The 25,761-nt window shown below is 25.8% G+C and overlaps 1 protein-coding gene, 1 non-coding gene and 1 pseudogene across 3 annotated transcripts; 2 read left to right on the top strand and 1 right to left on the bottom strand.

Moving 5' to 3' along the window:
* The first annotated feature begins 212 nt into the window (after nt 1-212).
* LOC112591260 (procollagen-lysine,2-oxoglutarate 5-dioxygenase 1) lies at nt 213-14,001 on the top strand. 2 transcript variants are annotated; one of them, XM_025335020.1, is made up of 16 exons: nt 213-603; nt 4,725-4,813; nt 4,885-5,018; nt 5,092-5,258; nt 5,444-5,620; nt 6,023-6,222; nt 6,306-6,437; nt 6,514-6,632; nt 6,718-6,819; nt 6,887-7,012; nt 8,300-8,438; nt 8,498-8,680; nt 8,761-8,865; nt 9,249-9,398; nt 13,315-13,443; nt 13,521-14,001. In XM_025335020.1, exons 1-16 carry the CDS (start codon nt 504-506, stop codon nt 13,674-13,676), a joined length of 2,208 nt encoding a protein of 735 aa, XP_025190805.1. In that variant the 5' UTR covers nt 213-503; the 3' UTR covers nt 13,677-14,001. The 2 variants fall into 2 exon arrangements, with proteins under 2 accessions (XP_025190805.1, XP_025190806.1); XM_025335021.1 differs by lacking the exon at nt 9,249-9,398 and adding an exon at nt 8,938-9,084 and having other exon boundaries at nt 215-603; nt 13,521-13,997.
* On the bottom strand, nt 7,018-17,140 carry LOC112591261 (annotated as a pseudogene).
* A 1,797-nt stretch (nt 17,141-18,937) lies between these two features.
* Nucleotides 18,938-19,158, top strand: LOC112591268. Its single transcript, XR_003114497.1, has one exon. It is a non-coding gene; the product is annotated as a small nucleolar RNA U3 (small nucleolar RNA).
* Nucleotides 19,159-25,761: the final 6,603 nt, after the last annotated feature.

The following is a 25,761-nucleotide window of genomic DNA, read 5'->3' as shown; positions in this document are numbered from 1 at the left end:
ATGTAATGATCATTACTCATCAAATGTATTGCTCCGTGATTAAGCATACTCAATACTCAATCTCAAATAATTACCACAGACCACAGTTCTATAATAATGTTGCTTTCACACTCGTACCGCTAGGTGGCGAAACTTGTGTTGTTCATGTCCGGTCCGGTGCGCATGCTCTTCCGGTAACGCGATAAACTAATCTGGTGGGCGAATCACACACCGAGAACCGTAGTCCGTAGATCGTTTATACCATAATATATCATGGTGTTCAATTCTCGATGTAAATTTATAAGTGATACCGTTTGTTGTTCACTGACTACTGTTTACTGTTTAGTCGTCCTCTGGTAATCGTACATGTGCGGTTGTCCGGTACTGATAGTTATTGTCGTCGACCATCAATTAGTGCAATAATTTGCAATTGGCGTAAATTTAAGTGTATCGACTCCCAGTACTCACAGAGCGAATTTTAAACTGTTATGTATTTAATAAATAATTGAATAGTCGTCAAAACGATGAAAACCCCATTCGGCGTTTGCATAGCCGTTTGCGGCTTGTTCTTCGCATTGGACTTTGCGTCCACCGAAAAAGACGTGAGCGCCAAAAGTGATCTTAGTGAGTATAATTTATTGTTTCACAACGTCTAGTATGTTATTTTTATAACCTATACGAAAGTAAATCGTGCTAAAAACATCACTCTTCAACGTCTCTGCGGTTCTGAGTTAATTCATGTTCTAGAACATGTAAATTCAAAAACAAAATTGTAAATATCTAATTCAACATTTATGTAGATACAATAAATCAACAATCAGTGTAATTTCTAATTTCTATTTCAATAAAAAATATATTAAATATTAAGTGCCTACCTATGTGGCTATGTAGAAATATTGACAAACAAAAATTAACAATAAATAGTACAGTGGCATTAATACATTTTTTTCACAGGATGGATTTTTATTTAATTTTTTATTTATTAAACTCATTTGATAGGCTAACTCATAAATACTTAACAAAAATTTTATTTTTATTTAAAACTAATTGGTGATATTATTATTCATAGTAAAAAATGTAATTAAATACCAATTTTTTATTTGTTTGTTAATTTTATAAAATAAAAAATTCTCTCATCTTTTAATTGATTACTTATACTTCTTCTGGGTTAATGTGTATCGAATCAATATGCAACTGTGTAATTAGTTGTCACTTGAACTATCTTACTTGTTGTATGCTGCGGAAAATTAATTGACAAATTTTAATTAAAATGTTTTTGATCAAAGATAGTTGTAATAGACAAATGTATACAATCATACATTATACATGTATTAATTATGATATTTTTCTAGATATCATTCGAATTTAAAAATATAAATACTTGATTTATTCTTGCAAATTTCAGATCATACTTGATCATTTTTAATATTATACACTGCCATTCTTAATTGGCTTGTAATTAATTCAATTGTTAAATATACTAGTTATTGATTACAGAAGAGTTAAAATTAAGCATTAAAAGTTCTTGATTTAATAAGAAAAATGTATGAGCAATGACTTCTGAATTTAAATTTAAGACTTTATAAAACTAGTCTATTTTGAAGTATGGAGCTGTTTTGTAGAATCTTTATTCTAAATACTTCATGTAAAATTAATCAAATTAAGCATGTAAACATTTTCTTACTAATGATTTTCTTAAGTAGGTATATAGGTATACTCTTATCTTTTATGAATTATTTACAACTAGTGATGGTAAAAATCCAGATTTTTGGATATCCTGATCCAAAATTTAATAATCGAATATTTAAAATTTTTACATATCTCATGATTATAAAAGAAAGTTTTAAAAATATATTGACGGTTGATAGAGTAGGTAAAAGTTAATAGCATTATATTTCATATCATAGAATATAGATCGTGTCTTTTTAATAAGTAAACAACAAGTTTAAAATATCCAAATTATTCCGAATAGTATTGGAATCCGAATATTAGTGACATCACTATTTACAACATATTTAGTCAAAAATATAGAAAAGTATATAATAAATTAAAAGTATAATTTTATTAAAATAATATTAATAATACATTTTTAATATGTCTAATTAATTATTAACATACATGATAAATAGTATTGAAAATATCAAACTTTGGAACTGTTATACAGCTTAATCATTATATTTTTTACTTATCACTATCATCTACCATACATTTTTTCTCATAGATTTAATAGTTTGTTTCTAGTTCTTAGAAAAAAAAATTATCTATCCAATATTTCTATAGTATAAAATATATACCTATAATTATTATTAAATAATTATGTTATAACTTATAAGTAATAGGTATTATATTACTTAACTAATATTACCATATAAATAAAATATATTTTTGTATGATTTTTCTAATATATTATTTATTATCTGTAATATTAATCAGTGTGTTTCCTGTTTGCATTTTATCATTTATTTTTACTAGGGTCAGTCGGAAATGTCATTCTGTTTATTCTTCCTTACATGTGTTCGCATGAATATTTAGTTAATTTCACTTATGGATTTACAAACTTTTATCTAATAATATTATATAATATTTTATTTTATTTTATTTAAACTAACTATTAGTAACAACATTTTTATCTTATGTTTTATATGTATTGTGCAATCTGTAGATCTGTTGCACATTAAACATATTATCTGATAATTTTATTTTAAAATATGCTGATATAGAAATGAATATTTGTTAATATAAATAATAATTCAAAATATGAACCTAATTTATTAATTCTTTATACATCTGAAAATAATTTATTAATTCTTTATAAATCAAAATAAATATATAATAACTGTACCCTTGTTATTAACTTTATTAACTTCTGATGTAATTATATTAAGTTTTGAACTATAAAACAATACTTTAAAAATAGGCTAGGTGTACTAAAACAATAAAAAAAAAATTCTAAATTTAGTATATATATGTTACCGTAAATTCCCGATCACTAGGTAAACCTAGGTTTTACTAGTTAATGTTAGGTTTTACTGTTTGTACTCAGTAAATGCTGAAATTCTTAATTTTATTCAGGCTTTTACTAAACACCTTGTGTACATCCTAGGATATACAAATTGACTTAGTAAAAGCTGATCAATACACGACACATAACATTTAAGCTGTGTAAAAATTATAATTATATATAATTAAAACAAACTACTGACAGTTATTTAAATTCTTTATTCAAAATAAAAATGAATTTTAAGTTGTACATTTTTCTGGCAATCACACCTCAAAAATTAGCCATATTTATGTAAAATTAACTATGAAAATAAATATAATTAAAAATTAATTGTAATTAAAAATTATTTTAATTAAACACAATTCAATTTAAACACTACGCACACAACACATCACACCATTACCGTTATATAAATGGATCTGTCTATCACGTAAAATCCAAACAGACTGAACATGTACCTAATAAAATAATATCTAAGCGATTACGTATCTGTTAATGCCATCAATCAATATATATCAGCTTTACTAAGTTATATCATAATATAATTTATATAATATTAATTTTAAACCCGATAAAATGCAAGTCCTAATGTAAATTATTAATATCTAATATCTATACATATAATGTTGTAACTACACGTTGTAGTCGTAAATTTATCTTCGCAAAATAATTGCTATTAATCGTTGCGAGCAAAAATTTTTGAGATATGATTGCCAGAAAAAATGTACAACTTAAAATTAATTTTTATTTTGAATAAAGAATTTAAATAACTGTCAGTAGTTTGTTTTAATAATATATAATTATAATTTTTACACAGCTTAAATGTTATGTGTCGTGTATTGATCAGCTTTTACTAAGTCAATTTGTATATCCTAGGATGTACACAAGGTGTTTAGTAAAAGCCTGAATAAAATTAAGAATTTCAGCATTTACTGAGTACAAACAGTAAAACCTAACATTAACTAGTAAAACCTAGGTTTACCTAGTGATCGGGTATTTACGGTAACATATAGACACTTTAAAATTTGTAGGTGTCTAATTGGTAATTATTTGTATGTTATTATTATTTTTTATTACTTAACTAAAATACTAATCGTAATTTAAATAAAATATTTTAAATGTTAAAAGAGCTAAATAATTAAATCTTAGGTTTTTAATTATTGTTAAGTATAGGTATCTTGGCCAACATAGATGTTGTCACCGTCAATTCACCAAAAATATTAATGTTCCTGTATAATATATATATATATATATATATATATTTTGTATAGAAGCCTAGAAAAGATAAAATTTTGTAGTCTATAATATAAATAATTATATTATGCTTATGTGTTTATTTATTTTATTTTATTGATGTATGATAAAGAATAAATTTTGTTTGTCATTAATGATTGAGTTCATTTTTTGTATAATTTGAATTTGGCTGTCTGTAATTTTTCCTTAAATAAGTAAATATAAATATAATTCTGTAACAAACATTATACATTTATAAGTAGCACAATCAAGTACTTCATATTTTATAGGTTCATTATAATTCATAGCAAATAAAGTAATAAATAATAATACAAATTTATGTTTTAATTGTGTAAGTAATTTAAGAAAAGGTATGTACATATTTATTTATTACAGGTATTTTTAAAATTACAACAATTTAAAATTACATAAAACATTTAAACAATTACATTTTTCTCTATAAGTGTGAAAATAAAAAAAATAATAAAATAATAATTTTAATTATGTTTAGATTTACTTGTTCTCACAGTAGCTTCTGAAAAAAATGATGGTTACAAAAGATTCATTGATTCTGCTAACCTATATGGCCTTAAAACTAAAGTAAATATAGTTTATTTCTTAAAAATGTTATGTATTTAGTTTTAATATTTAATTTATGTATTTTTATAAAGGTACTTGGTTTTGATAAGCCATGGCAAGGAGGCAATATGAATAGTGTTGGTGGTGGTTACAAACTAAACTTATATCTTGAAGCACTAGAACCTTATAAAAATAATGATAATTTAGCAGTATTACTCACTGATGCGTAATATATATTTATAATTAAAATAATATTTCATTGACTAGGTTACTTATTAAATTATATTATGCATTTTTAGGTATGATATTGTAATTTTAGCTAACAGCAGTACAATTCTAAAGAAGTTTACTGAATTTGATTCTTCAATAGTAATTTCTACTGAAAACAGTTGTTGGCCCGATAGAAAATTAGCAGATAAATATCCTACTGTTGATCAGAATGGTTATAGATTTTTAAACTCTGGAGGTTTGTTTACAATTACATGTTAATTTCAGCATATAATTTTAAATATAGTGAGTTAATACTGATTATATTATACTAGAAAATAATACTTAAATATTTTATATTATTTTCTAGTACTCAGTTTAAACTTATAGAAAATAATAATTGCTTATAAAATGTTATTAATTTCAAAACTTTTATTTAAACAGGTATAATTGGTTATGCTAGCCAATTGTATAAGTTACTATCAGAGAAGCCGATAAAAAATCTTGGAGATGACCAATTGCATTTGACAAATTTATATTTAAATACTGATTTACGTGAAAAGCTTAACATTAAGTTGGATAATTATGCGAAATTGTTTCAAAATGTCTATCTTGCTGAAGGTTGGAACATTTTTAAATTTATTTTATCCAAATTTTAGATATCAAGTTAGAGTGATTTCATATAAGTAATACATTTTAATGCTTATAGTTTTTACATATACTATTTATATTTACATTTATTGAATATTATGATAAATACATGATATTCTGACTTATAATTTACATATTTATAATCTCTTCAAATACAGTTTGTACTTCTTTTTTTTTGTAATTTCAGAAAAACTGTTTAAGCAACAACAGCTCTTCAAATTTTAGAATGTAATAATAATTTTTTGATTTAATAACATTTTCCTGTAGCTAATATATATATATTAGTATTATACTAGACATGTGATAAATGTCTGTTTTTTTCTTTTTTGCTTTTTATCAATTAGTCTAAATGTATTTTACTTGTAATTACAGACGATATAAAATTGAAGCTCGTAAATAAATCATACGTATTGGAAAATATTAATTTTAATACACAACCAGTTGTTATCCATGGAAATGGATTATCTAAAATAACATTCAATAGCTACACAAATTATATCCCAAACAAGTGGTCTCCTGAAAGTGGCTGTAGTGTATGTTATGACAACAATCTGGATCTTTCAATGCTTAAGGTTCTTTTAACTATAACTCTTCCGTACAAATTTGTAATTAATTAATGTATAAATTATAATTTGTTAATATTTATATATTTTAGGAAGAAAATTATCCAACAGTGTTATTATCTATAATTGTTGATAAGCCAACTCCATTTTTTGATGAGTTTTTAAGCAAAATTGAAAATATTGATTATCCGAAAAGTAGACTGTTTTTGTCTATAACTACACTTGTAAATATTTAATATTAATTAAAAACTAAATTAGTATATGCTCTTAATTTTCTATATATTAATTTTAAATATTTAGGTGGAATATCATAAAGAGTATGTGGATAAATTTATTTCTAGGATAGGTGATCAATACAATGCATCATTTGTGTTCCATAAGACTGCAGAAGAAAGCATACATGCACGGCACTTTACATTGTAAATTTTATTTAGAATAATTATATCGTTAAAATTATACTGTGTTTGTTAATTGTTTCAACTTGTTAATTATTATTTTTAACAGCTCATTATGCACTAGCAAATTGTGTGACTATTTGTTTTACATTGAAAGTGAAGCTCATTTAGATAATCCACAAACATTGAAAACATTAATTCAGCGTAATAAGTAAGAAAATTTTTGTCAATTATTTATAACAAATCATGTTTCATTTTTTTTTTTTTTTTGTATGTAGGAAAATTATTGCCCCAATGCTCACACGACCATTTAAAGCTTGGTCTAATTTCTGGGGAGCCTTATCTAAAGATGGATTCTATGCTCGATCATTTGATTATATGGATATTGTCAATTACAATAAAACGTAAGTATTAATCAAGAAAAATATATATTGTTTAAGATATATTTATTTATAATTATTTTTTACTATGATTCAAATGCTATACTGAAATCTGTCTTGAAACTTCTTCGGTCTATACTGTATTTATTGTCAGCTGAACACTCGTACACACCAGCATCCATTTGTGTTCCTGGATCAATTTCTAATTTAGATTTAATGCTATCTTGGGCAACATTCCATTCATGCACCTTAAATAAAACAAACTAGTGTGAAATCTATTACATTAAAGTTTATTCATAAATCATAATTAAATATAATATTGCTTATATTATTATTTAAAGAACAAATTATTCAAAATATGTAAACACTTAACAGTTGCTTATGTTGTAGTTATTTTATTTCATATATTAATTAAATAATATCTAATTTGATCCCTTTAAATTATGTTTCAAAATATTTTACTTACATGATGATTATAATGATAATACAATTCAGTACCATCTTTATACCAAGTAATTTGAGGTCTCGGATTTCCTCTGGCTACACAAACAAATACTATTTTATGCCCAAGTACATATTCGTAATCAAAATGTGATGCCATGACTATTTTAGCTCCCTAAAATAAAATAGATAATAATAATTAAACTTCTTAATTCTATCAAAAAATATTTGGCACATTTACATCATTATGATTGTAGTATTGGTCAGATTCTGGATCTCTGTATTTTCCTGTAATAGGTAATCCAATCTGCACTCTGCTCTTTGATCTACTTCTTCCACGGCCACGTTTACCATTGACATCTGTTATTATGGCAAATATACTTGCTGTTATTAATACAGTGACTATTATATTCTTAAATCCCATTATACATTAACCTGAAATCATCAAAAAGAATTATTTATAGTGTAGTTATTTGAATTAAGTTGTATATTTAAAAAATAACTAGTTATTAATAATCCACATTATTAAACACTGATAAAAGAACTTTAAAATGTAATATGTATTACTTGAGTTTTTTTATTCTCTATTGATACACGTATTTTAGTAAGTATCAAATGTCTTTTCTTTTTTTCTTGTTTTGTTATGCCTTAGCACAACTTTATTCTGTTGACTACAATGAAAAACTAACTGTGTCCTCGTCATATTAGATGCAATTCTGACCCTATCCTAGTTTATGATCAATTAAAAGGCACTTCCTTTTAAATTGCTAATTCTATTAAATTCCCCTGTTGCATTTTATAATAAAAAATTTGCTAAAAAAATAAAAAACAAATTATTTTATTGATGAAATATTTATGATAATGTTTTAGAGGTATCTGGAATGTACCTTATATAAGCAGTTGTTACTTAATGAAAGGTACAATTTTGGAAAATAAATTTACCAGGCCATCATACAAAGAAGATAACTTGGACTATGATATGGCATTTAGTAAATCATTAAGAGAAAAGGTATTTTAAAGATATATTGTTTAAAAATAGAAAATTATTTATGAAAATATTATTTTTAGGGAGTTTTTATGTATATTGATAATCAATATACTTATGGGCATTTGATTGATTCAGAAACATTTGATATAACTCTTAAAAATCCTGAAATATACCAATTATTTGAAAACAGATATGATTGGGAACAGCGTTATATTCATCCAGAATATATGGAAAATTTCAATCCAGATAAAAAACCAGCTGAGGTATCTTTTTTACCAAATCTTAATTAAATTTTTAAAATATTGAAAGTATTCTTTAAATATTTATTTATTTTATTTTAAAGCCATGTCCAGATGTATTTTGGTTTCCAATTGTAACTGAACAGTTTTGCCAAGAATTCATTGAAATTATGGAGAATTTTGGTCAATGGTCAGATGGTACAAATAATGTAAGTCATTTAGTAAATATAATATTTGTGATATTAAAATTTGAACAGCAAATGACATAAATTAAATTGAAGGACACACGCCTTCGAACTGGTTATGAAGCCGTTCCAACCAGAGACATACACATGAATCAAGTTGGACTTGAGAAGCATTGGCTCGAATTTCTTCGTTCATATGTTCTGCCAATACAAAAAAAAGTGTTTATTGGTTACATTCATGACGTATGTGGGAATGATAACCAAAAAAATTTAAACAATATAATAGCATGTGTGTGTTCTCTGCTTGACATTAAAATAATAAACATAATATAATTATTATGTGTATATAAATACTAAATAGTGTGAGTAGTATATTAACATTAGTGCATGATAACCTCAAACCATAGGATCCCAGATTGGATAATGGATATGAAGCTGTACCAACGCGAGACATTCATATGAAACAAGTGGGGTTACAAAATATATGGCTAGAGTTCTTAAGACTATACGTTTCCCGATTACAGGAGCATGTGTATCTTGGCTATTACTCAGATGGCGTAAGCTGCTTTTTACTATTAATTATTTATTAATCATAAACTAATTGTACATTATATTATTATAAAATATTAGTTTTTGTTTGCTTGCTTTAACTAACTTATATTCTATCAAGTAATTTGGATTTTATACATCTTAACAGTAATTTAAATTGCTAAATCTAGAAGTAAAAAGTTATAGTAAGGGATTCATTTTTTTTTTAAATTTAAATGAGAATTTATCATATCATATAACTATTTATGGTATTATAAATTCAATGCTTATTATTTACCTTAGTTTATAAATTATATTTGTTTTTACTAAATACCAGAATTAACTGAAAACCTGAATAATACATTTAAGTTAACCCAAAACTCAAATAATTTTTCATCTTACAAATTTCATACATGAATATTAAGTTTTGCAAAAAGTTGTTTAAAAATAAATTAAATAGGTATTAATTATATCATAGGCACAAATAGGCTCATCATTTATTAATTTTTTTGAGAAAGCTAAATTATTTTAAAGATGCCCAAAAAATATCTTTATTATGGTTTGTATTAAGTCAGTAGTGTAGAGTGGGTTTTAAGAAAATATAAACAGAAAAAACTAGTATATTAAAAATTTGTTACTATACCTATGTGATTAATAAAAAAAAAAAAATGTACAGCTGTTTTTAACTTAATAAACCTAACTATGATTAAAGTATAAACTATAATTTTATTTAAACACTGATCAACAATTTTTTCTCGATCAGTAAAAGTGATAGTTAAAATCAATGAAGCTAAATTTGTAATTTGCGATAAACTATCCAATAAATCTGTAAATTTAAGATTAACCCAAAGTAAGCAAATGTTTGCTTTATGGAATTCTTTCGATAAATACATTATAGAGAATTCACTGTGTAATTAAGCAAACTCAAAATATTCACTGTATGTTTCTTTTAATGAGTTCATTGCATTTGTAAAAAAATGTTAAACATACTAATCAGATTTTGAAAAACCTATTAATAAAAAAATTTAACTGATCGATTTCTATAACTTTTTATTAGTTTTTACAAATAATGAATCAATGATTTTCATTTATACTCTACAATACTTTATTTTTTTATCAACAGAAACCTTTGTAATTTTTTATCTTTTAGGCTTTGATGGTGTCTCAGCATTTATATACACTGTTCCGATTTTACCAAAATACAATCAAAATCATTTCTCGTACTTTTTAAATTATCTACAAAATCTTAAAAAATGTTGCTACAATAAGTTGTGTAAAATATTTTTGTTTGTATTGTATTAAAAGTAATCGTTGCTTGGGGTAAAATATTTCCGATTATTAAAAGAAAAAGTTGAAATCAAATTCTTTGCTTGACAAAATCCTCTTGCGCACGATTATGTTTCGTTATCCCATTTTCCATTTTTTACAATTAAATAAACGAGACTTAAAATTTCTTGTTTATACTCAATCATAATTTTATTTCAATGAGTTTACTATTAAAATTCCATCGAGGTGGGACGACAGATGGAAATCTCTTTTTGACTTCTTGACCGAGTGAATTTATTCTTTTTATTGACTTTAAAAAAAATGAAAAAAGTTCAAAGAGTTATAAAAAATATTTTATATTTTTTTATACAGTCAACAGATTGTTTTAAAATAAAATTTAGTTTGTGAGAACAACAATGAACAAAACTTGCATTTTTACATTTTGACCAAATTAACCATTGCTTGTAAACAATTATGTTGTCCTGACATAATGACCGCTCCATAAATCTGTGATACTAGTTTATTTTCGCATTTATATTCATATAAATAATGAAATACATGTTCGAATAAATAAGTAGTAGAATGATCAGAACTAACATCTATATATCCCAAAAACTATTGTTGTACGCCTTCCTAATTCATGTATCGTAAAATAATAACTGAGATTTAGATACAATGTCTGTGATTTCGTCCATAATTGATTAGATACAATATCTGTATTTTTAAATTCAATTTTTGTAATTGTCAGTAATGTATTTGAAAAGACTAAATAATATAGCTTTTGATAGGCCAGAAAAAAAACAGTTGAAAGATGTCAGCTTAATTTAGGATCAAGTGTATCTAACAAATTTATCAATTCTACATTACCTATTTCCCCTATTAGTTAAAATGAATTGTTGTTCATGTCTGTGAAACGGAAGCTCTTGTTTCGCTAAATAACATGTTGCATTGTTCCATCAATAAATTGATTTAGAACATATTATCTATTATTTTTTACGGTTTCATTATATTTTTCGATATTTATTTTATACGCTTCACTTATTCATGTTTCTATTCTTACTTCTTACATCATCAAAATTTTTAAAATAATTAAAGATTCAATATGAGAACAACTTATTTCATGACGATGCTTTAAATTGTGATAATTATTTAAATCGTTGCAACCACATTTCAACCAAACATTGATTTGTTTCATATGAAAATAAAAGACAAAGCCAGCTGTATAATTTTTGGTTTTTTTTACTACCAGATAATCATTTATTAGAATCGTAGTTAAAATAACAAAAATTGTTTTTACATTTTATTTTCAAATCTGAAAGTTTTAGAGTTTGTCTACCTTTATTTAAAACATTCTGTATTTCTGTTTTTTAAAAAAAGTGTAAAACCCGAACGGTTTTACAATTAATTGTTCAAATGTTCAATAATACATTTACAATAATTATTAACATTTAAATTCACACCAGAAGAACATGAAGACAGATCCATTGGAAAATAAAATAAAATTATACCTAGACTATGATGTAGAAACACGACAAATCCTAACACTTCAGTTGCATAATAGTTCTAGTTATCATAAATAAAAATAATACGAAAATTAGACGTAAATATATCGTGTTACGTGTAACAGTGTGGTGTATGCAAAATCACAAGTGACTTTCAAATAGGTAGTGTCTAAATTCTTGTCCCCTTCTACAACACTGAACGTATATCGTATCGATGAGCTCGTGTAAAGTAAACAGTTTTAAAACATGCACGACGCACAAATATTGAGTATTAATAGATTAAAAATAATAATATAAAAATAGATTTTTTTTACTGTCAGATATGACGACTGAGAGCCATAACGTTTTTTTGTTTTCATAATAATTGTTGAAAAATAAAAAAAAAAGGTAATCAACGATTTAATTTGAATTATAATTTATATTACAGACGTAACATTATAAATTTTTTAAAGTGTAAGCAGTATTTACAATTATTACGCCCCTTAATTATTTACGGCGTGAATCTAATCACTCTTAATATTTTTATACGTTTTTTCTGAGTTAGGTACTAGATACTCATTTCAACCCGAATAATAACGATTAATAACACCTAAATTTAATGATGATATAAATTCTTTATTCTGGTATTAAAACTCCAACTTCCGAGTAAATCTTATATCTGATACCCGAACCCAAAAAATGATTCGAGTACAAAGCCTATGTTGGCTTCACTTCTGTTATTAATTATAATATTATATTGTTTCTATATTTAATACCATTTGTAAATGTGCAGATTACCTATGATTTATTAATACTACTTTTTATTTAGATAATAATATATTTTAAAGTCTAGTATATGACATTATTGAATAATATAATAGGGTGCCTCTTTATAATCTCTTGAATCGCTTATTGACCTTGCTATTTTATCAGAGAATACGTTATAATAAGTTATTAAATCTATATTACATCAATTTACACGTAAAGAATAATATATTTTTTAATCTTTTAACCTAAACCAAAAAAAATAACAGATAGAAATTAAAATTAACATTTTGATAGAAAAATAAAATTATTTATGTAGCTTTCAGTATTACATTTTATTATTTAAATGCATGTAGCCCTGGTTAATTGTGATTAATTACTATCTTGAAAACAAATAATCAATGATTAATATTATTTTACAAACACATTTTAGCCCCCTCGTTCTGTGATGAACTTTGTCGTCAAATACAACCCACTTGGACAGGCTTCGTTGAGGCCACACCACGATTCATCTACCTATACCATTAATATAGCTTTAAATTCTCCAGGAAAAGATTACCAGGTATAATATTTTTCACACTAATTAACATTATCTAATCAATCGTTCCATTTTATTTATTATTTTTATTCTTTTTACAGGGAGGAGGCTGCCATTTTTTGAGATATAAGTGTAAAGTTACAGACATGAAAGTAGGTTGGATGCTTATGCACCCGGGACGGCTTACACATTACCATGAAGGACTCGAAGTCACTAATGGCACAAGATATATTATGATATCTTTTGTCGATCCTTAATGACCTTCAAATTTTACAGTAATATAATTCAACAACAAATATTTTTTTCTATATTATATATGTTTTGTGTTTAGATTTTTAGATTTGTTGATTTTTTTTTTTTACCTAACTTAATGAACAATAATTAGTCATTTAGCTTATAAGTGATGTAATAATCACAAAACTTCTCTTTTTTTCTTTTCTTACAATTTATTAATTATTATGTTACAGTTGATTTATGATAACTCATAACTCAAATTCTTTTCTTTCCTTTTAAAGTATCTATAAGTTATATTTGAAGAATGTAACTCAAATAATACATAAGTAAAATTAATTTTTATCCTTCTTGAGATTTGAGTTATTGTGACGACTGAATTATTTCTAAAAATATTATTCTATTATAAAATTTATGGACAAAATAATTTAATATTTTTGTAATTAAGTTTAAAATAAAAATTACCAACCAAATAACCTTTTAAAAATATTTTTGTGTTTTAATTACATTAGATGTAAGTTAATGAAATTTTTCAATTAATGTATAGAATATGTGACTGGCAGAAAACAGTCTATATATCTGTGACTATTATCGTTTTTTCAACTTAATATGAAACAGTATTGTTCTATAGGTGATAATATAAAATTTGCAAGCAATTACATTATAATTTAGTACCATTCATAAAACAATTCCGAACAAAGCTTTATTATCAAAGGTCATGGCTCATGTTGATAATTCAAAATATATATGTTTTGGTAAAATATTGAGAAAAAGGTAAGTATAAAAAAACAATTAAATAATTAAAATGTAAAAAAATGTCAAGTTTTAATATTTTTCCATTTATTATGATCACTATTACACAATGTGTTTTTAATTGTCAATTTATTTTAATAAATGTTGATAGTCATACAAATAAGAAACAAATTGACTACTAAGGCGTACATACTTTCAATGTATTTTTTTTCATTCTTATTAGTACAACATACTTATATCATTAATATAACTATACATTTTTTTTTTTATGATTAAACTTATTTTTTCTCTTATTGTGGATCATCATATGCGCAAGAACACTGTCTCAAAAATCTTTCGCAAATTTGGCATTTAAGGCTCTCACCAGTATGTTTTGATCTCAAATGAACAATAAGTGAATCTTTTCGTGTAAATGTTTTTTGACAATGATAACACGAATAAATATTTTCCATATGATGAATTTTAGCATGACGCAATAAAGAATTTTTATATAAAAACGGTTTGAGACAATCCTTACAATCATATGTTATGTTTTTCTTCATGAATTCTTCTGTGTGTTAACATAATGTCATTACGATAAAATGTTAAATGACAAATGTCACATTTATATGGGGATTCACCAGTGTGTAATCTAATATGAACTTTGAGATTATATTCAACAGTGAATGTTCTCACAAAACGACATTTAAATTTATTTGTATTAACATGATTTATTGTATGTCTTCGATAATTAGATTGATCATTGAATTGTTTGCAACAAATTTTGCACACAAATATTCTTTTTACATTTTAATTGTTTATATTTGATAACTTTTGGAATTATTATTTGAGCAATAATCATTGTTAGGGAAATGACATTTCATATGAAAAATTAGTAACTTTTTACTAATAAATGATTGATGGCATAAATCACAAGTATAAATGTATTTTTCACTTTTACTCTTATTTTTATCAGATTTATAATCAGAATTAACTAAGTCCTTATAAATTGTTCTTGGTAAATCAACTAAATCAGAATAATAACCAGCAATACATTTTTCTTCGTTTGAAATTGAAAGTATTTCATTTTTTTCAATAACAATTTCACTTTCAAATACAGTATCTCCAAGTGTTTCTTTTTCAATTATAACTGTTTTATCATCGTATTCCATTTTTAATTTAAAATTATCGGTTTCTTTTCCTAAAACAGTATCACTGAAAGATAACAGTTTTTAAGTGATTTAATAAAAATATATATTGAGTATTAATATTAATGGTATTAACAATTTAAAAAGGATTGTAAAAATATATATATATATATAAACAACTAGTAGATTACAAAATAAGTTTAAATTAGGATTCTTCAGGTATTATGAGTATACACAAATGGAGTGACCTAGTTATCAGATAGCTATTTACTTTCCCATATTCTTTTATTTTAAAAATTAATTAATTTAAAATAATATTTTTTTTAAAGCCTTAGGTAAAAATTGAATTTCCATACACTTATATCTTTTTATTATCTTTAGAACATTATAAATATGTTAAAACATTTTTTTTTCATACATAGATTAATTTTTTTTTTTGCTGATCCTCCATCATATAAGCATTAAGAATGTGCCACTATTTGGCACAATTGCACAACTGTATTAAGTACTACTTAATAAGCTTGTAGCAGTTAATAATATAAAAAAAAAGTATAAAAGGTTAAAACATGTTAATTCACTCACTATGCTTGAAAACTATTATCTAAATCTTCAGATTCTACTTTAATGGAACGACTATCTGTTTCTATATTATTTAATACACAAACTTCAGTTTTAACTTGACAGTCTTCTCCTGTACATTTTTTCGGTATTTGTACAGTATTATTAATACTGCTAAATTAATAAAAATATAAATATTACCTAATCAAAATCTAGGGCACATTTATTATAAATTAATACAAGCCTTACTTATTTATAAGAAGAAATTTATCACTGTCACCATTATCAAAACACCAGACAACTTCCTCTTTTACAGAATTTAAAAGAGGAACATCATAATAAATGTCATTTTCATTTTTAACAGAATGGTGACTTTCATTCTTCATTGCAAATTCAGATTGATCCATACTAATGGTATTGTAAATAGTAGGAGAATGTTTCTGCTGACAAAAATTAAATTTTTTAGAAACAAAGAGTAAATATTTAAATAACTCATCAAAGAAGTTATTAATCTTAAATATAATTTTGCTTTAAAATGGCACTAAATATATGTTTTATTCCGACTGTTCTGTGATGATAATATTAATACTGTCATTACTATAATTACATTTACTATGAATTTTGAATACTTGTAATAATTACAAGTTTATACTTAATTTCATTTCTTAAAATGTAGTGTGAATAATAATTATTGTGAAAATAACACATGGTATTAGTTCCTGTAAACATTTTAGTGAATAATTAAGAATTATATGACTTAAAATGTCTTAAATTCAAAATTAAATAAATAAGCTTGAATAGAATCTTAAAAATATATATTATTTACAGATGAATAAATGTTATTCTGACTGTATATCTCACCATTTTTAATATTTTTATTTGATTTCCCCCAAGCATTTAGCAAAACTTTGGCAACTTCGTCTTTTATTGGGAAATCTAAAGAAAGAAAATAAGTTCCAGCAAATATGTATTGAGCACAAAACAAATATTTTTCAAATAAAATATGTGTATAAATTTAAACATTAATAAACTTGAATAATTTTATTTCAACAAAAAATTAATTCAATTATTTAAATTACAAATTAAAAATATTAAAATCATATACTATAAAAAGATAGGTTGATAAAATGTCTCAATTATACCACAGAATGACAGAATAAACCACAGATATATACTATTTAGTATTAGTATATATCTGTGGAATAAACAGAACGGTATCTTAATCTTAAGAGTTAAGACTTAACCAAAAACGGTCCGTCATTTTGAGAAATTAAACGTGCTGCCAGGAAACAGATATTTCCCTTTTTTTAAGTTTTATGTGGTTTGTAGGTACCTACACTGTTAATTTGCAATATTGGAATATTTATATTTTATATAGCTCGTCTGGAATGTCTGGATTTTTTTTCACTGATTGTTTCTAAATTCTAAATTCTAATGATCTTTTTAAAACTTGATTGTTATTTGTTGTAAAAGTTTGTTATTGTTTGTGCTACTTGCAACCTTCGCAATAAAAATATTTACATCTAATTTAGGTCTACTAATATTTCATCTTATTCAAATAACTTAAATTAATATTAAGTTCGGTGATACGATAAAATATATAATATATGTATACGAATAAAATATGAATATTTTATTATCCAATTAAATTAAAAGGGTTGTAGAGGTTAAAGCAGATCATGTTTTAAGGAGTAGTAGTATCATACAATTATTTAAAAAATTTGTTTTATTGAATATGTTTCAATATTTTAATAATTATAAGCACAAATACAAACAAACAAAACTTTTAAAATATTTTGTATTATTATATTGTAATTTTTTATAAAAATACAATTTCTAATGTTCTTCCATTACTAATATTCCATTGTAACTATCAAGTCTGAATTGTCCTATTAAATTATGTGATGATTTTGTTAAGACTGTTGATTATTATATTTTGTATTATTATTTGTAATAATTTTTATGTATAAATTGTTTTTGATAATTACAAATATATGAAAAAAATATATTGAATTATACTGTAGTAAAAGTTTGGATTTTCACAACTTACTTAACTCAATTTAGTAAATATAAAATTGAGATGTCTTACAGATTATGTAACATCACAGCAATAATCTGCTATGTATGTGTTAATTTTGTTCATTCTGTGGTAGAATATCTTCTAAGACCGTGATTACCACTAAAATACTACCATATAGTAGATTAAATTAAATTTTTTCGGTGGTATTATTGAAGTATAATCTATTTTGTTTAACCTTCTTTTCTCAATGGACTCAATAAATAAATTTTGTAAAATATAGTGAGTATACCTATCAGTGGTAACTGGTGAGTCCGTAACCCGTCTAGCCGTATCCTAAGAATATTGTTAACAATGATTTTGTGTAATTTTGACAATTTATTCAGTGAACGTTTAAACTCCGACATGTGATCAGATGGTTATTAGAACAATAGTGTAATATAATTATATATTATATGAATGTTTTGGGAAATTATTTTTATCGGATTAAGAAAAAAAAACAAAAACCAAATCGAAGACATTTTGAACAATACCTACAACTGATGCATACTTCCAATTCGATAAATAGCGATTTTCTAAAATGTTTTTGTATCTATTGAAAATCGTAATAAATCTGTGATTTTACTTTAATAATATAAACCAAAAAAAATATTTTATAAATTTCTAACACAGTCTTATGTACTTCGATTATATTATCATATAATCGAAGAGTAAAATAAAAAACAGTATTATATTCGATATTTACCTAATGTACGAGTTTTATTAATTTTCAACTGACGTATCGAAGAGAGGGTTTTTGTTATATGTGTGTGCAAATCGCCATTTTTAAATTAAGATCATACTTCACAGGATCATTTCTGTAATGTGCATCGTTCCCTTCAGGTGCAAATGTGGAGTCGTCATAACTCATCAGCCACGATGAAAAGACTAGTCCAGTAGTCCACATATTTCAGCGTGAAATTGATAATTACCCGTCGTTTTGTGAACATACGAGAATCTTGCAACGACGATCGTTTATGGTTTGCCGGATAGTAAGTGGATATTCTGAGTGGCTAATTTTTTATTATCTTGTTAAATTATTACATCATGTAACTCAATGAGTTTCTATCTTGTGTAATTGCGTAACTTTTATACTCGAGAATATACTTACCCTTACTATACTCGTACCCATGTCAAAAATAGTAATAAAAAACTCTGTATAATTCTTCAAAATACGATTTAAACATAATTTTTTAATATTTAAAACATAGTGACATGATGATTTAATATGTGATTCTCAGAAGAATGATAGAATTTTGAAGACGATATTAAAACCGAGCAAGCTGTTGTGCAGTTTGATAGTTCTAATAAGAATCGAACTGTCTCGTTATTGATTAACTGTAGGTACTGTTGTAATTAGAACTCAATAATAAACCATCGTACCTAATATCTAAACTAAAAATGATTCTGAATAGTCTATTTGCAGGTCGTCAGTCCGACAGTACATGTTCTATAATTCATATTTTAAGAATATTTGATTATGTATTAGTATTGCTATAATATCTAGTATACCATGGAGACAATTTTCAATTCATCATTTACTTTCAAAAGAGTTAATAGTTATTTGTTCTTTTTTTCATCTATTCCTATCGTATAGATAAATGTGGCGAACACATCAAGCAAAAATGAAAAACCTGATAGATTATGTATGCCTAATAAAGCAAATGGTCACTGAAATGTTAAACGAGTTACACACATCTGCAGATTTCCTAAAGGTGTAGACGTTGATGATGGCACCTTTTATGTTACCGAATGTTGTGGTTGTACGATGCCGTGCTACCAAAATGGCGAGATCGGGGTTAGAAGAGGTTAAGTCGTGCTTGACGGATATTCGGATAAGTAGACATAAAAAGGGGGTGGTGATCGAGAGTACACAATCGTGTAAGGCAGTATGTTATCTATATCACGTTTATCGGTTTACCGAGGTCGTGATAGCTGTTAGATGGACGCGTTGTGGCGGACATCGGTTGCGTTGAAGGATGACATTTGTATTAAGACCGCCCGACTGGTTTGTCGACTCCGGTCGCGGGCGCGACGGACGCAAGGATCGGATAGCTCCATTACATCAACCGGATGTTGGGCATGGACACGGCTCACCGGTGTCCGTGGATGGCAGTGACTGCGGTGGCTACAAAAGCAGTGAAGCAGATTCGGGAATCCACAATATTATGTAATCGCAATGCTGCGACCGGTCGCAGCGTTTCCGGGCACATCGGCAGCCGATCGTTCGGACTCGACTGGCTGAGTATACCGGAACGAAAACGACGTATCGAATACGAACGAAAGCACTGGTTTATCGAATTTTCGTCCGGATATCCCGTCAGTCGCTATCCGTTCCAGCCGTTGCACTCGCTCAAGTCTCCGTAATCCGCGTTCGCCATCTCTATCATCTAAGTGCGCCGTATCGCACGGGTCGCTCTCGCAGTCCGTTGCAGTCGCGTTGTCATCATCAGTAGGTCACGATCGTCGCGCGTCCGTAACTTATATGCAATCGACTGCCCAAAACCGTCTGCGGTAACATGAATATTGAATATAGATGATTAGTGACAAAAATAGTTCAATTCTTACGAGCACCATAGGTTCATTTTACCTCTTTGTATTTGAATTTTTTTGAGAATTTTTCAATATTTTTTAGAATATCAAAATGGTGGGCCCTACTTGTAAATCGTAATCAAATGCCATAATTGCATATCCAAAAATGTTTTTTGGTAGAATTTTCAAACACATTATCTTTAGTGTGTTCTAGTTTCATTGTTTTTTTAAGATTTAATTTAAATCTTTTTCATTTTATGCCGTTAAATAAAAAGAAGTTGTTGAAAGTCAAACTTATGGTTCTATTCCAAGTATAATTTTGTTTGGGCTCTGTTTATTACCAGAATGCCAAGCTCAATTTTTCATGAATTCTGTAAATGGTAAGCCTTCTGACCGTTAGTGATCATTTCAATGTTTTATTATCTTTAAGCCATGAAGCTACCATATTTTCAATGTCCTGATAACAACTTCAACATCCCTAGCTCTGGCTTTGACACATCGAATTATTTTCGATGCTTTGATGCATTGAAGTTTTAACTAATATATGTTTTTGACTCTTTTAATTTCCTTAAATAATTCACTATTATTTTATTTAACAAAACCAGTAAAATCAAGTAAGGCAGAGTTACCGCGATTTCATCGAGGGTTCCGTACAAACCTGTAGGTATATAAGTAAGTTTTTATTTATGGCTCTGTATTTTTCAATAAACATCAAATATCGTTTACAGAGAAGGTTTTAATTTCCGCAAGTAGTCGCGAGTTTGAAAATATGCGGCTTAAATTGTTATTATTTCTTCGATTGCGTTGACATAAAGTTTGATTTGTTACAGCTAAGGTATTATAGACTAAGTATTTAGTATGAATTTTAATTTAATACCTCATCGCGTTCATGAGATAAGGAGTAGTAACTTTGAAATTTTCAAAATTGTCAAAAATATTTTTCAAAAATATTTTTTTTTTATATGATGAAACTAAAAATTTACGGTTTTCGTAATTTTTCCTATATCTGTACTATAAGACGTGACTTCGTACGAAACTTCAAGATTCTAAGTTCACAGGAAGTACCCTGTAGGTTTTGATTCCCGTGCGAGTTTCGAAAATTTGCGGAAATTTGCGGCCTAAATGGCTGTATCTTTTGATTGCGTTGGCTTAGAAGGTTGATTTTTCTACAGCTTCCAGGGACAGTAGACCTGAGTATCATATACAAATTTCAGTTTGATACCTCCACGCGTTCCTGAGAAAAACGCTCTTGACAGACGGACGGACGGACGGACAACAAAGTGATGTTATAAGGGTTCCGTTTTTTTCTTTTGAAGTACGGAACCCTAAAAATGAGAATATTATATATATATATATATATATACATATATAAATAAATTTAAAATTCGTTCTTTTAATTTAAAATGTTTAAAATTAGTATTTTGATGAACTCATATTACATTTTTTGATTAATATTTATGATTAATCAATTAAAGACTATTATTCACTAAGATATATACACGTGATATATCAGTTATCGAATCACCATTGAACACCTTTACTAAAATAATTAATTTAAAGATAACAGTATGATATTTATTACTTGTTAAATATATCAATAAATTGTAACTATTAACTGCATTTTTTTTATTATTATCTATTGATATAGTGGCGGGGCAAACTCAAATATTTCAGAGGCAGTTATAATTTTCGATAACCACCCACTCACTCATCAACCAACTATTAAAAAGTATCTAAAAAATATCTTTTTTATGTTATTTTCCTAAAGTCGTAATTATGAATTTAAATTATTTCCCATTCACCCTATGACACTCACCATCTCCCAAAAAACTGAGACACGACCGCCTCTCGATTACCCCCATCACTATGTCACTGTATTGATATATCTAAATACACTATATTAACTATAAAAACTAATATAATTATTCTATATCTGATAAAAGAATATCAATAAATTGTCTATTTAAAAATTAAAATAAAATTAGTATTTACTGTAAGGTCATTTGTAAAAACTAAATATAAATAAAATTGTTCACGTTTTTAGTGTAGTCAATAGCATAAATTAGGTCTACTTAATAAAATCGAGTTTTTCTTGGTATTTGGTAAATTTTGGTTTAAACTGATTTCGGGTATTCACTCCAATATATAGTATATATTTTATACCTATTATTCACTAAATATACGTTTTGCGCCCTTAAGATCAAAAATCTCAACAATAATAATGTCAAGGATATCTTCCTTTTATACCTGTATGAGTGCGTATAGACCAGACTAACTATCTAAGCCTCTCTAATTAGGTGCTTCTTGACATCTTCAAGGATCTTCTGATACTCATAGTAAAGTTATATGTTATATGTTATATTATTTTTTATTTTGATTATTACATTATAATTATATCAATCTTATACATTTTTTTCTCATACTTATATAAATACTCTAGTAATTCATAAAGTGTAGCCAAGGAGTGTGCAGGATATGCGGTGGCTCCCTTAAACGCAGAAAATTAAAAAAAATTGTTTCTATCTTCTCAAATAATAAAAAATGCACTCTAACAATATCATGATATTTATACGAGATGTTACATGAGCTCTTTATATATTTACTTACTTTATATTATGGTGGATAATTTATATGTAATAGTAATTTTATTGGCAACAAGTTAGTTTGGTAGATATTATTTCATATTTATAGATATATATCGAAAAGTTGTCTTTTATTGTATATTATCAATATTCAATAACATATTATTATGTTCGTAAAATTGAATTAATTATTATCGACTATCGTCACTATATTTGTTGTTATGACGAGTAGATGTTCAGTCAATATTTGATGAGTTTTCCACTTTAAATTGTTATAGATAATTTAATCATTCAGTGGGCTGATATTGTAGTTGTTTGTAAACAAAAAAACAATTTAAGATAAAAATGATAGTTTTTTATCATTAAGTCTTCGTATACCTAGACTATATAATTTGTTAAGGTCCATCGGATATCTTGGCTTTATTTTAGCAACTTGTTTTAAGTGACGTAAAAATAAAATATCTAGTTATATTTATTGTAGGTACTTCTTGCGTATTCCCATTTAAAACTTATCTATATCTGCAGATTAAGATCAAATAAAAAAATATATTTACCTATTACGATTTGTTACAAATTACAACGACCATGTTTATATCGTTGCCTGCAAGATTTGGAAATCGAGATTTTGTATTATACACGAGTAATGTAATATTAGGTATGTTATAGAAAACAGCGTAAGTGCCTACTTTATACGTACGAAAATCTGGTATACAATTAAGCTAAATATACATCAGGAAATTGGTATAATATAATTTTTTACAAATCACGCCACATTTAACCCGTTGATCAACATTGCAGATTTGCAAAACAAAATGCGTAAAACTATGAAACCAGTTTTGGCTTGAACCAGTTTATTACTATATATTAATATAAACAGAAAGACGTTATAGTAGGTATAAATTATTATAAAAGATTATAAACGCATAATAACATAATAATATACGTAACTTATATAATGCTGTCGTTTTTTTTTTTGTATAATTAAATAACATCCACAATAAGATGAATATTATTCAAATATTCAAAATTAAAATAAATAATGTACAACAAGCATAAATAATAATAATACATTAAAGAAAATGTTTCGCACTCATGCCAGTATACTCGGTGGCGAAACTAGTCGAAGAAAGTCACCACTTTTAATTTAGAAGCTTAGAGCCCTAATAAAGTTTTTAGTATTTTGCATTTTTCGTTGTAAAAAAATTTGAAGTTAATAAATTATTAATAAATAGAATTCTAACATAATTCATAATTAAAATTAATAGACATTTTTTCAATATTAAAAAAAAAAATATATTACAAAATTTAATGCTTATTTTTAATCTTTACATTGCTTACAATATAAATAAATATACTTATACATTTTTTTTTTTATTACTATTAATTAGTACCTATTACTCCACAAATATATTAAAGTTATAAAGATATTTTTGTTGAATTACTTCTTTGTTTTGTACATATTATATGTAAAAAAAAGTAATGACGTGTTATCCAATGATATATTTAAGTATCAGAATTCAGAAGCACGACTTTAACAACAACAACAAATAAATATTTATAATTTATCTTTTTAATGTTGAAACAATGATCAACCAAAATTTATAATTCACAACTTTGATGCTTATTATTTATTTTTAGCAATCTAAAAAATATCAATTTTATACGTAATTACATACTTAATATTATCTTACAAATAATATTTGAAAAATTCAAAGTAAATTTTTTTAAATCAACTACCTAATACAAATTGATCTATATAGTAAATGTAGGTATGTGTAATTAATTTGTACGAGCGAATCACACTTTTTACTTTACGATAGGGTTTTTATTATTGTCGTATCTGCCCATACACAAAAAGGCGTTGAAAAATTTAATATTAAATATTTATACTGGTAACCCGCGAATTTTTAGCAATAAATCATTAACTGTATATACTAACTACATTATTTATAAAGATTAATATAATATGTAGTTTGTCGATCGCAAATATGAGATAGTAGATAATACAATAAGTACGTGGTATACTCGTATTTTTTATTTTATTTTTCTGCACATTGTGCCCTAGATAATTTTAGAATAATTATTGTACTTATTATTTATTAAAATTACATAATACATATTTTATATACTTCGTGAATATTTTTTCATTCATCAAAATATTATGATCTTATAATATTTGTAAATTTATAATCAATTATTAAATACTGAAACAAACTATATTGTTTCATCGGGACCGCTAAAATGTCCGCTAATACCGGCCACAGTGATCCGATACTCACGCAACCAGTGTGGTTGCGTTTTTACCTCAAATGTTGTCTCAAACTTATAAACGTTGAACACGGTTCATTTGCAATCAGTAAAACCATTTTTGTGTTGTTAGCTTTAATATTAGAGTAAACTATCTGTTATTTAACTTTAAGGTTAGATCATTATCTGCAGTGTTAGCAAGTTGATTTTCTGCGATATTTTAATTTTTAAACGAGTTATAACTTATAAGTATTTA

The sequence above is a fragment of the Melanaphis sacchari genome, unplaced genomic scaffold (assembly GCF_002803265.2).
Source record: "Melanaphis sacchari strain LSU unplaced genomic scaffold, SCAv2.0 Contig12_pilon_pilon, whole genome shotgun sequence".
NCBI lineage: Eukaryota > Metazoa > Arthropoda > Insecta > Hemiptera > Aphididae > Melanaphis > Melanaphis sacchari.
Note: the sequence above shows the minus strand (reverse complement) of the source record. Positions and strands in the feature narration are given on the sequence as shown.

Excerpts from the sequence above, each read along its gene's own strand:
- LOC112591260 (XM_025335020.1), top strand. The coding sequence starts at position 504 with ATGAAAACCCCATTCGGCGTTTGCATAGCCGTTTGCGGCTTGTTCTTC. Across the intron at positions 4,814-4,884 it reads TATATGGCCTTAAAACTAAA|GTACTTGGTTTTGATAAGCC; the intron begins GTAAATATAGTT and ends ATTTTTATAAAG. Across the intron at positions 13,444-13,520 it reads CTCCAGGAAAAGATTACCAG|GGAGGAGGCTGCCATTTTTT; the intron begins GTATAATATTTT and ends TTCTTTTTACAG.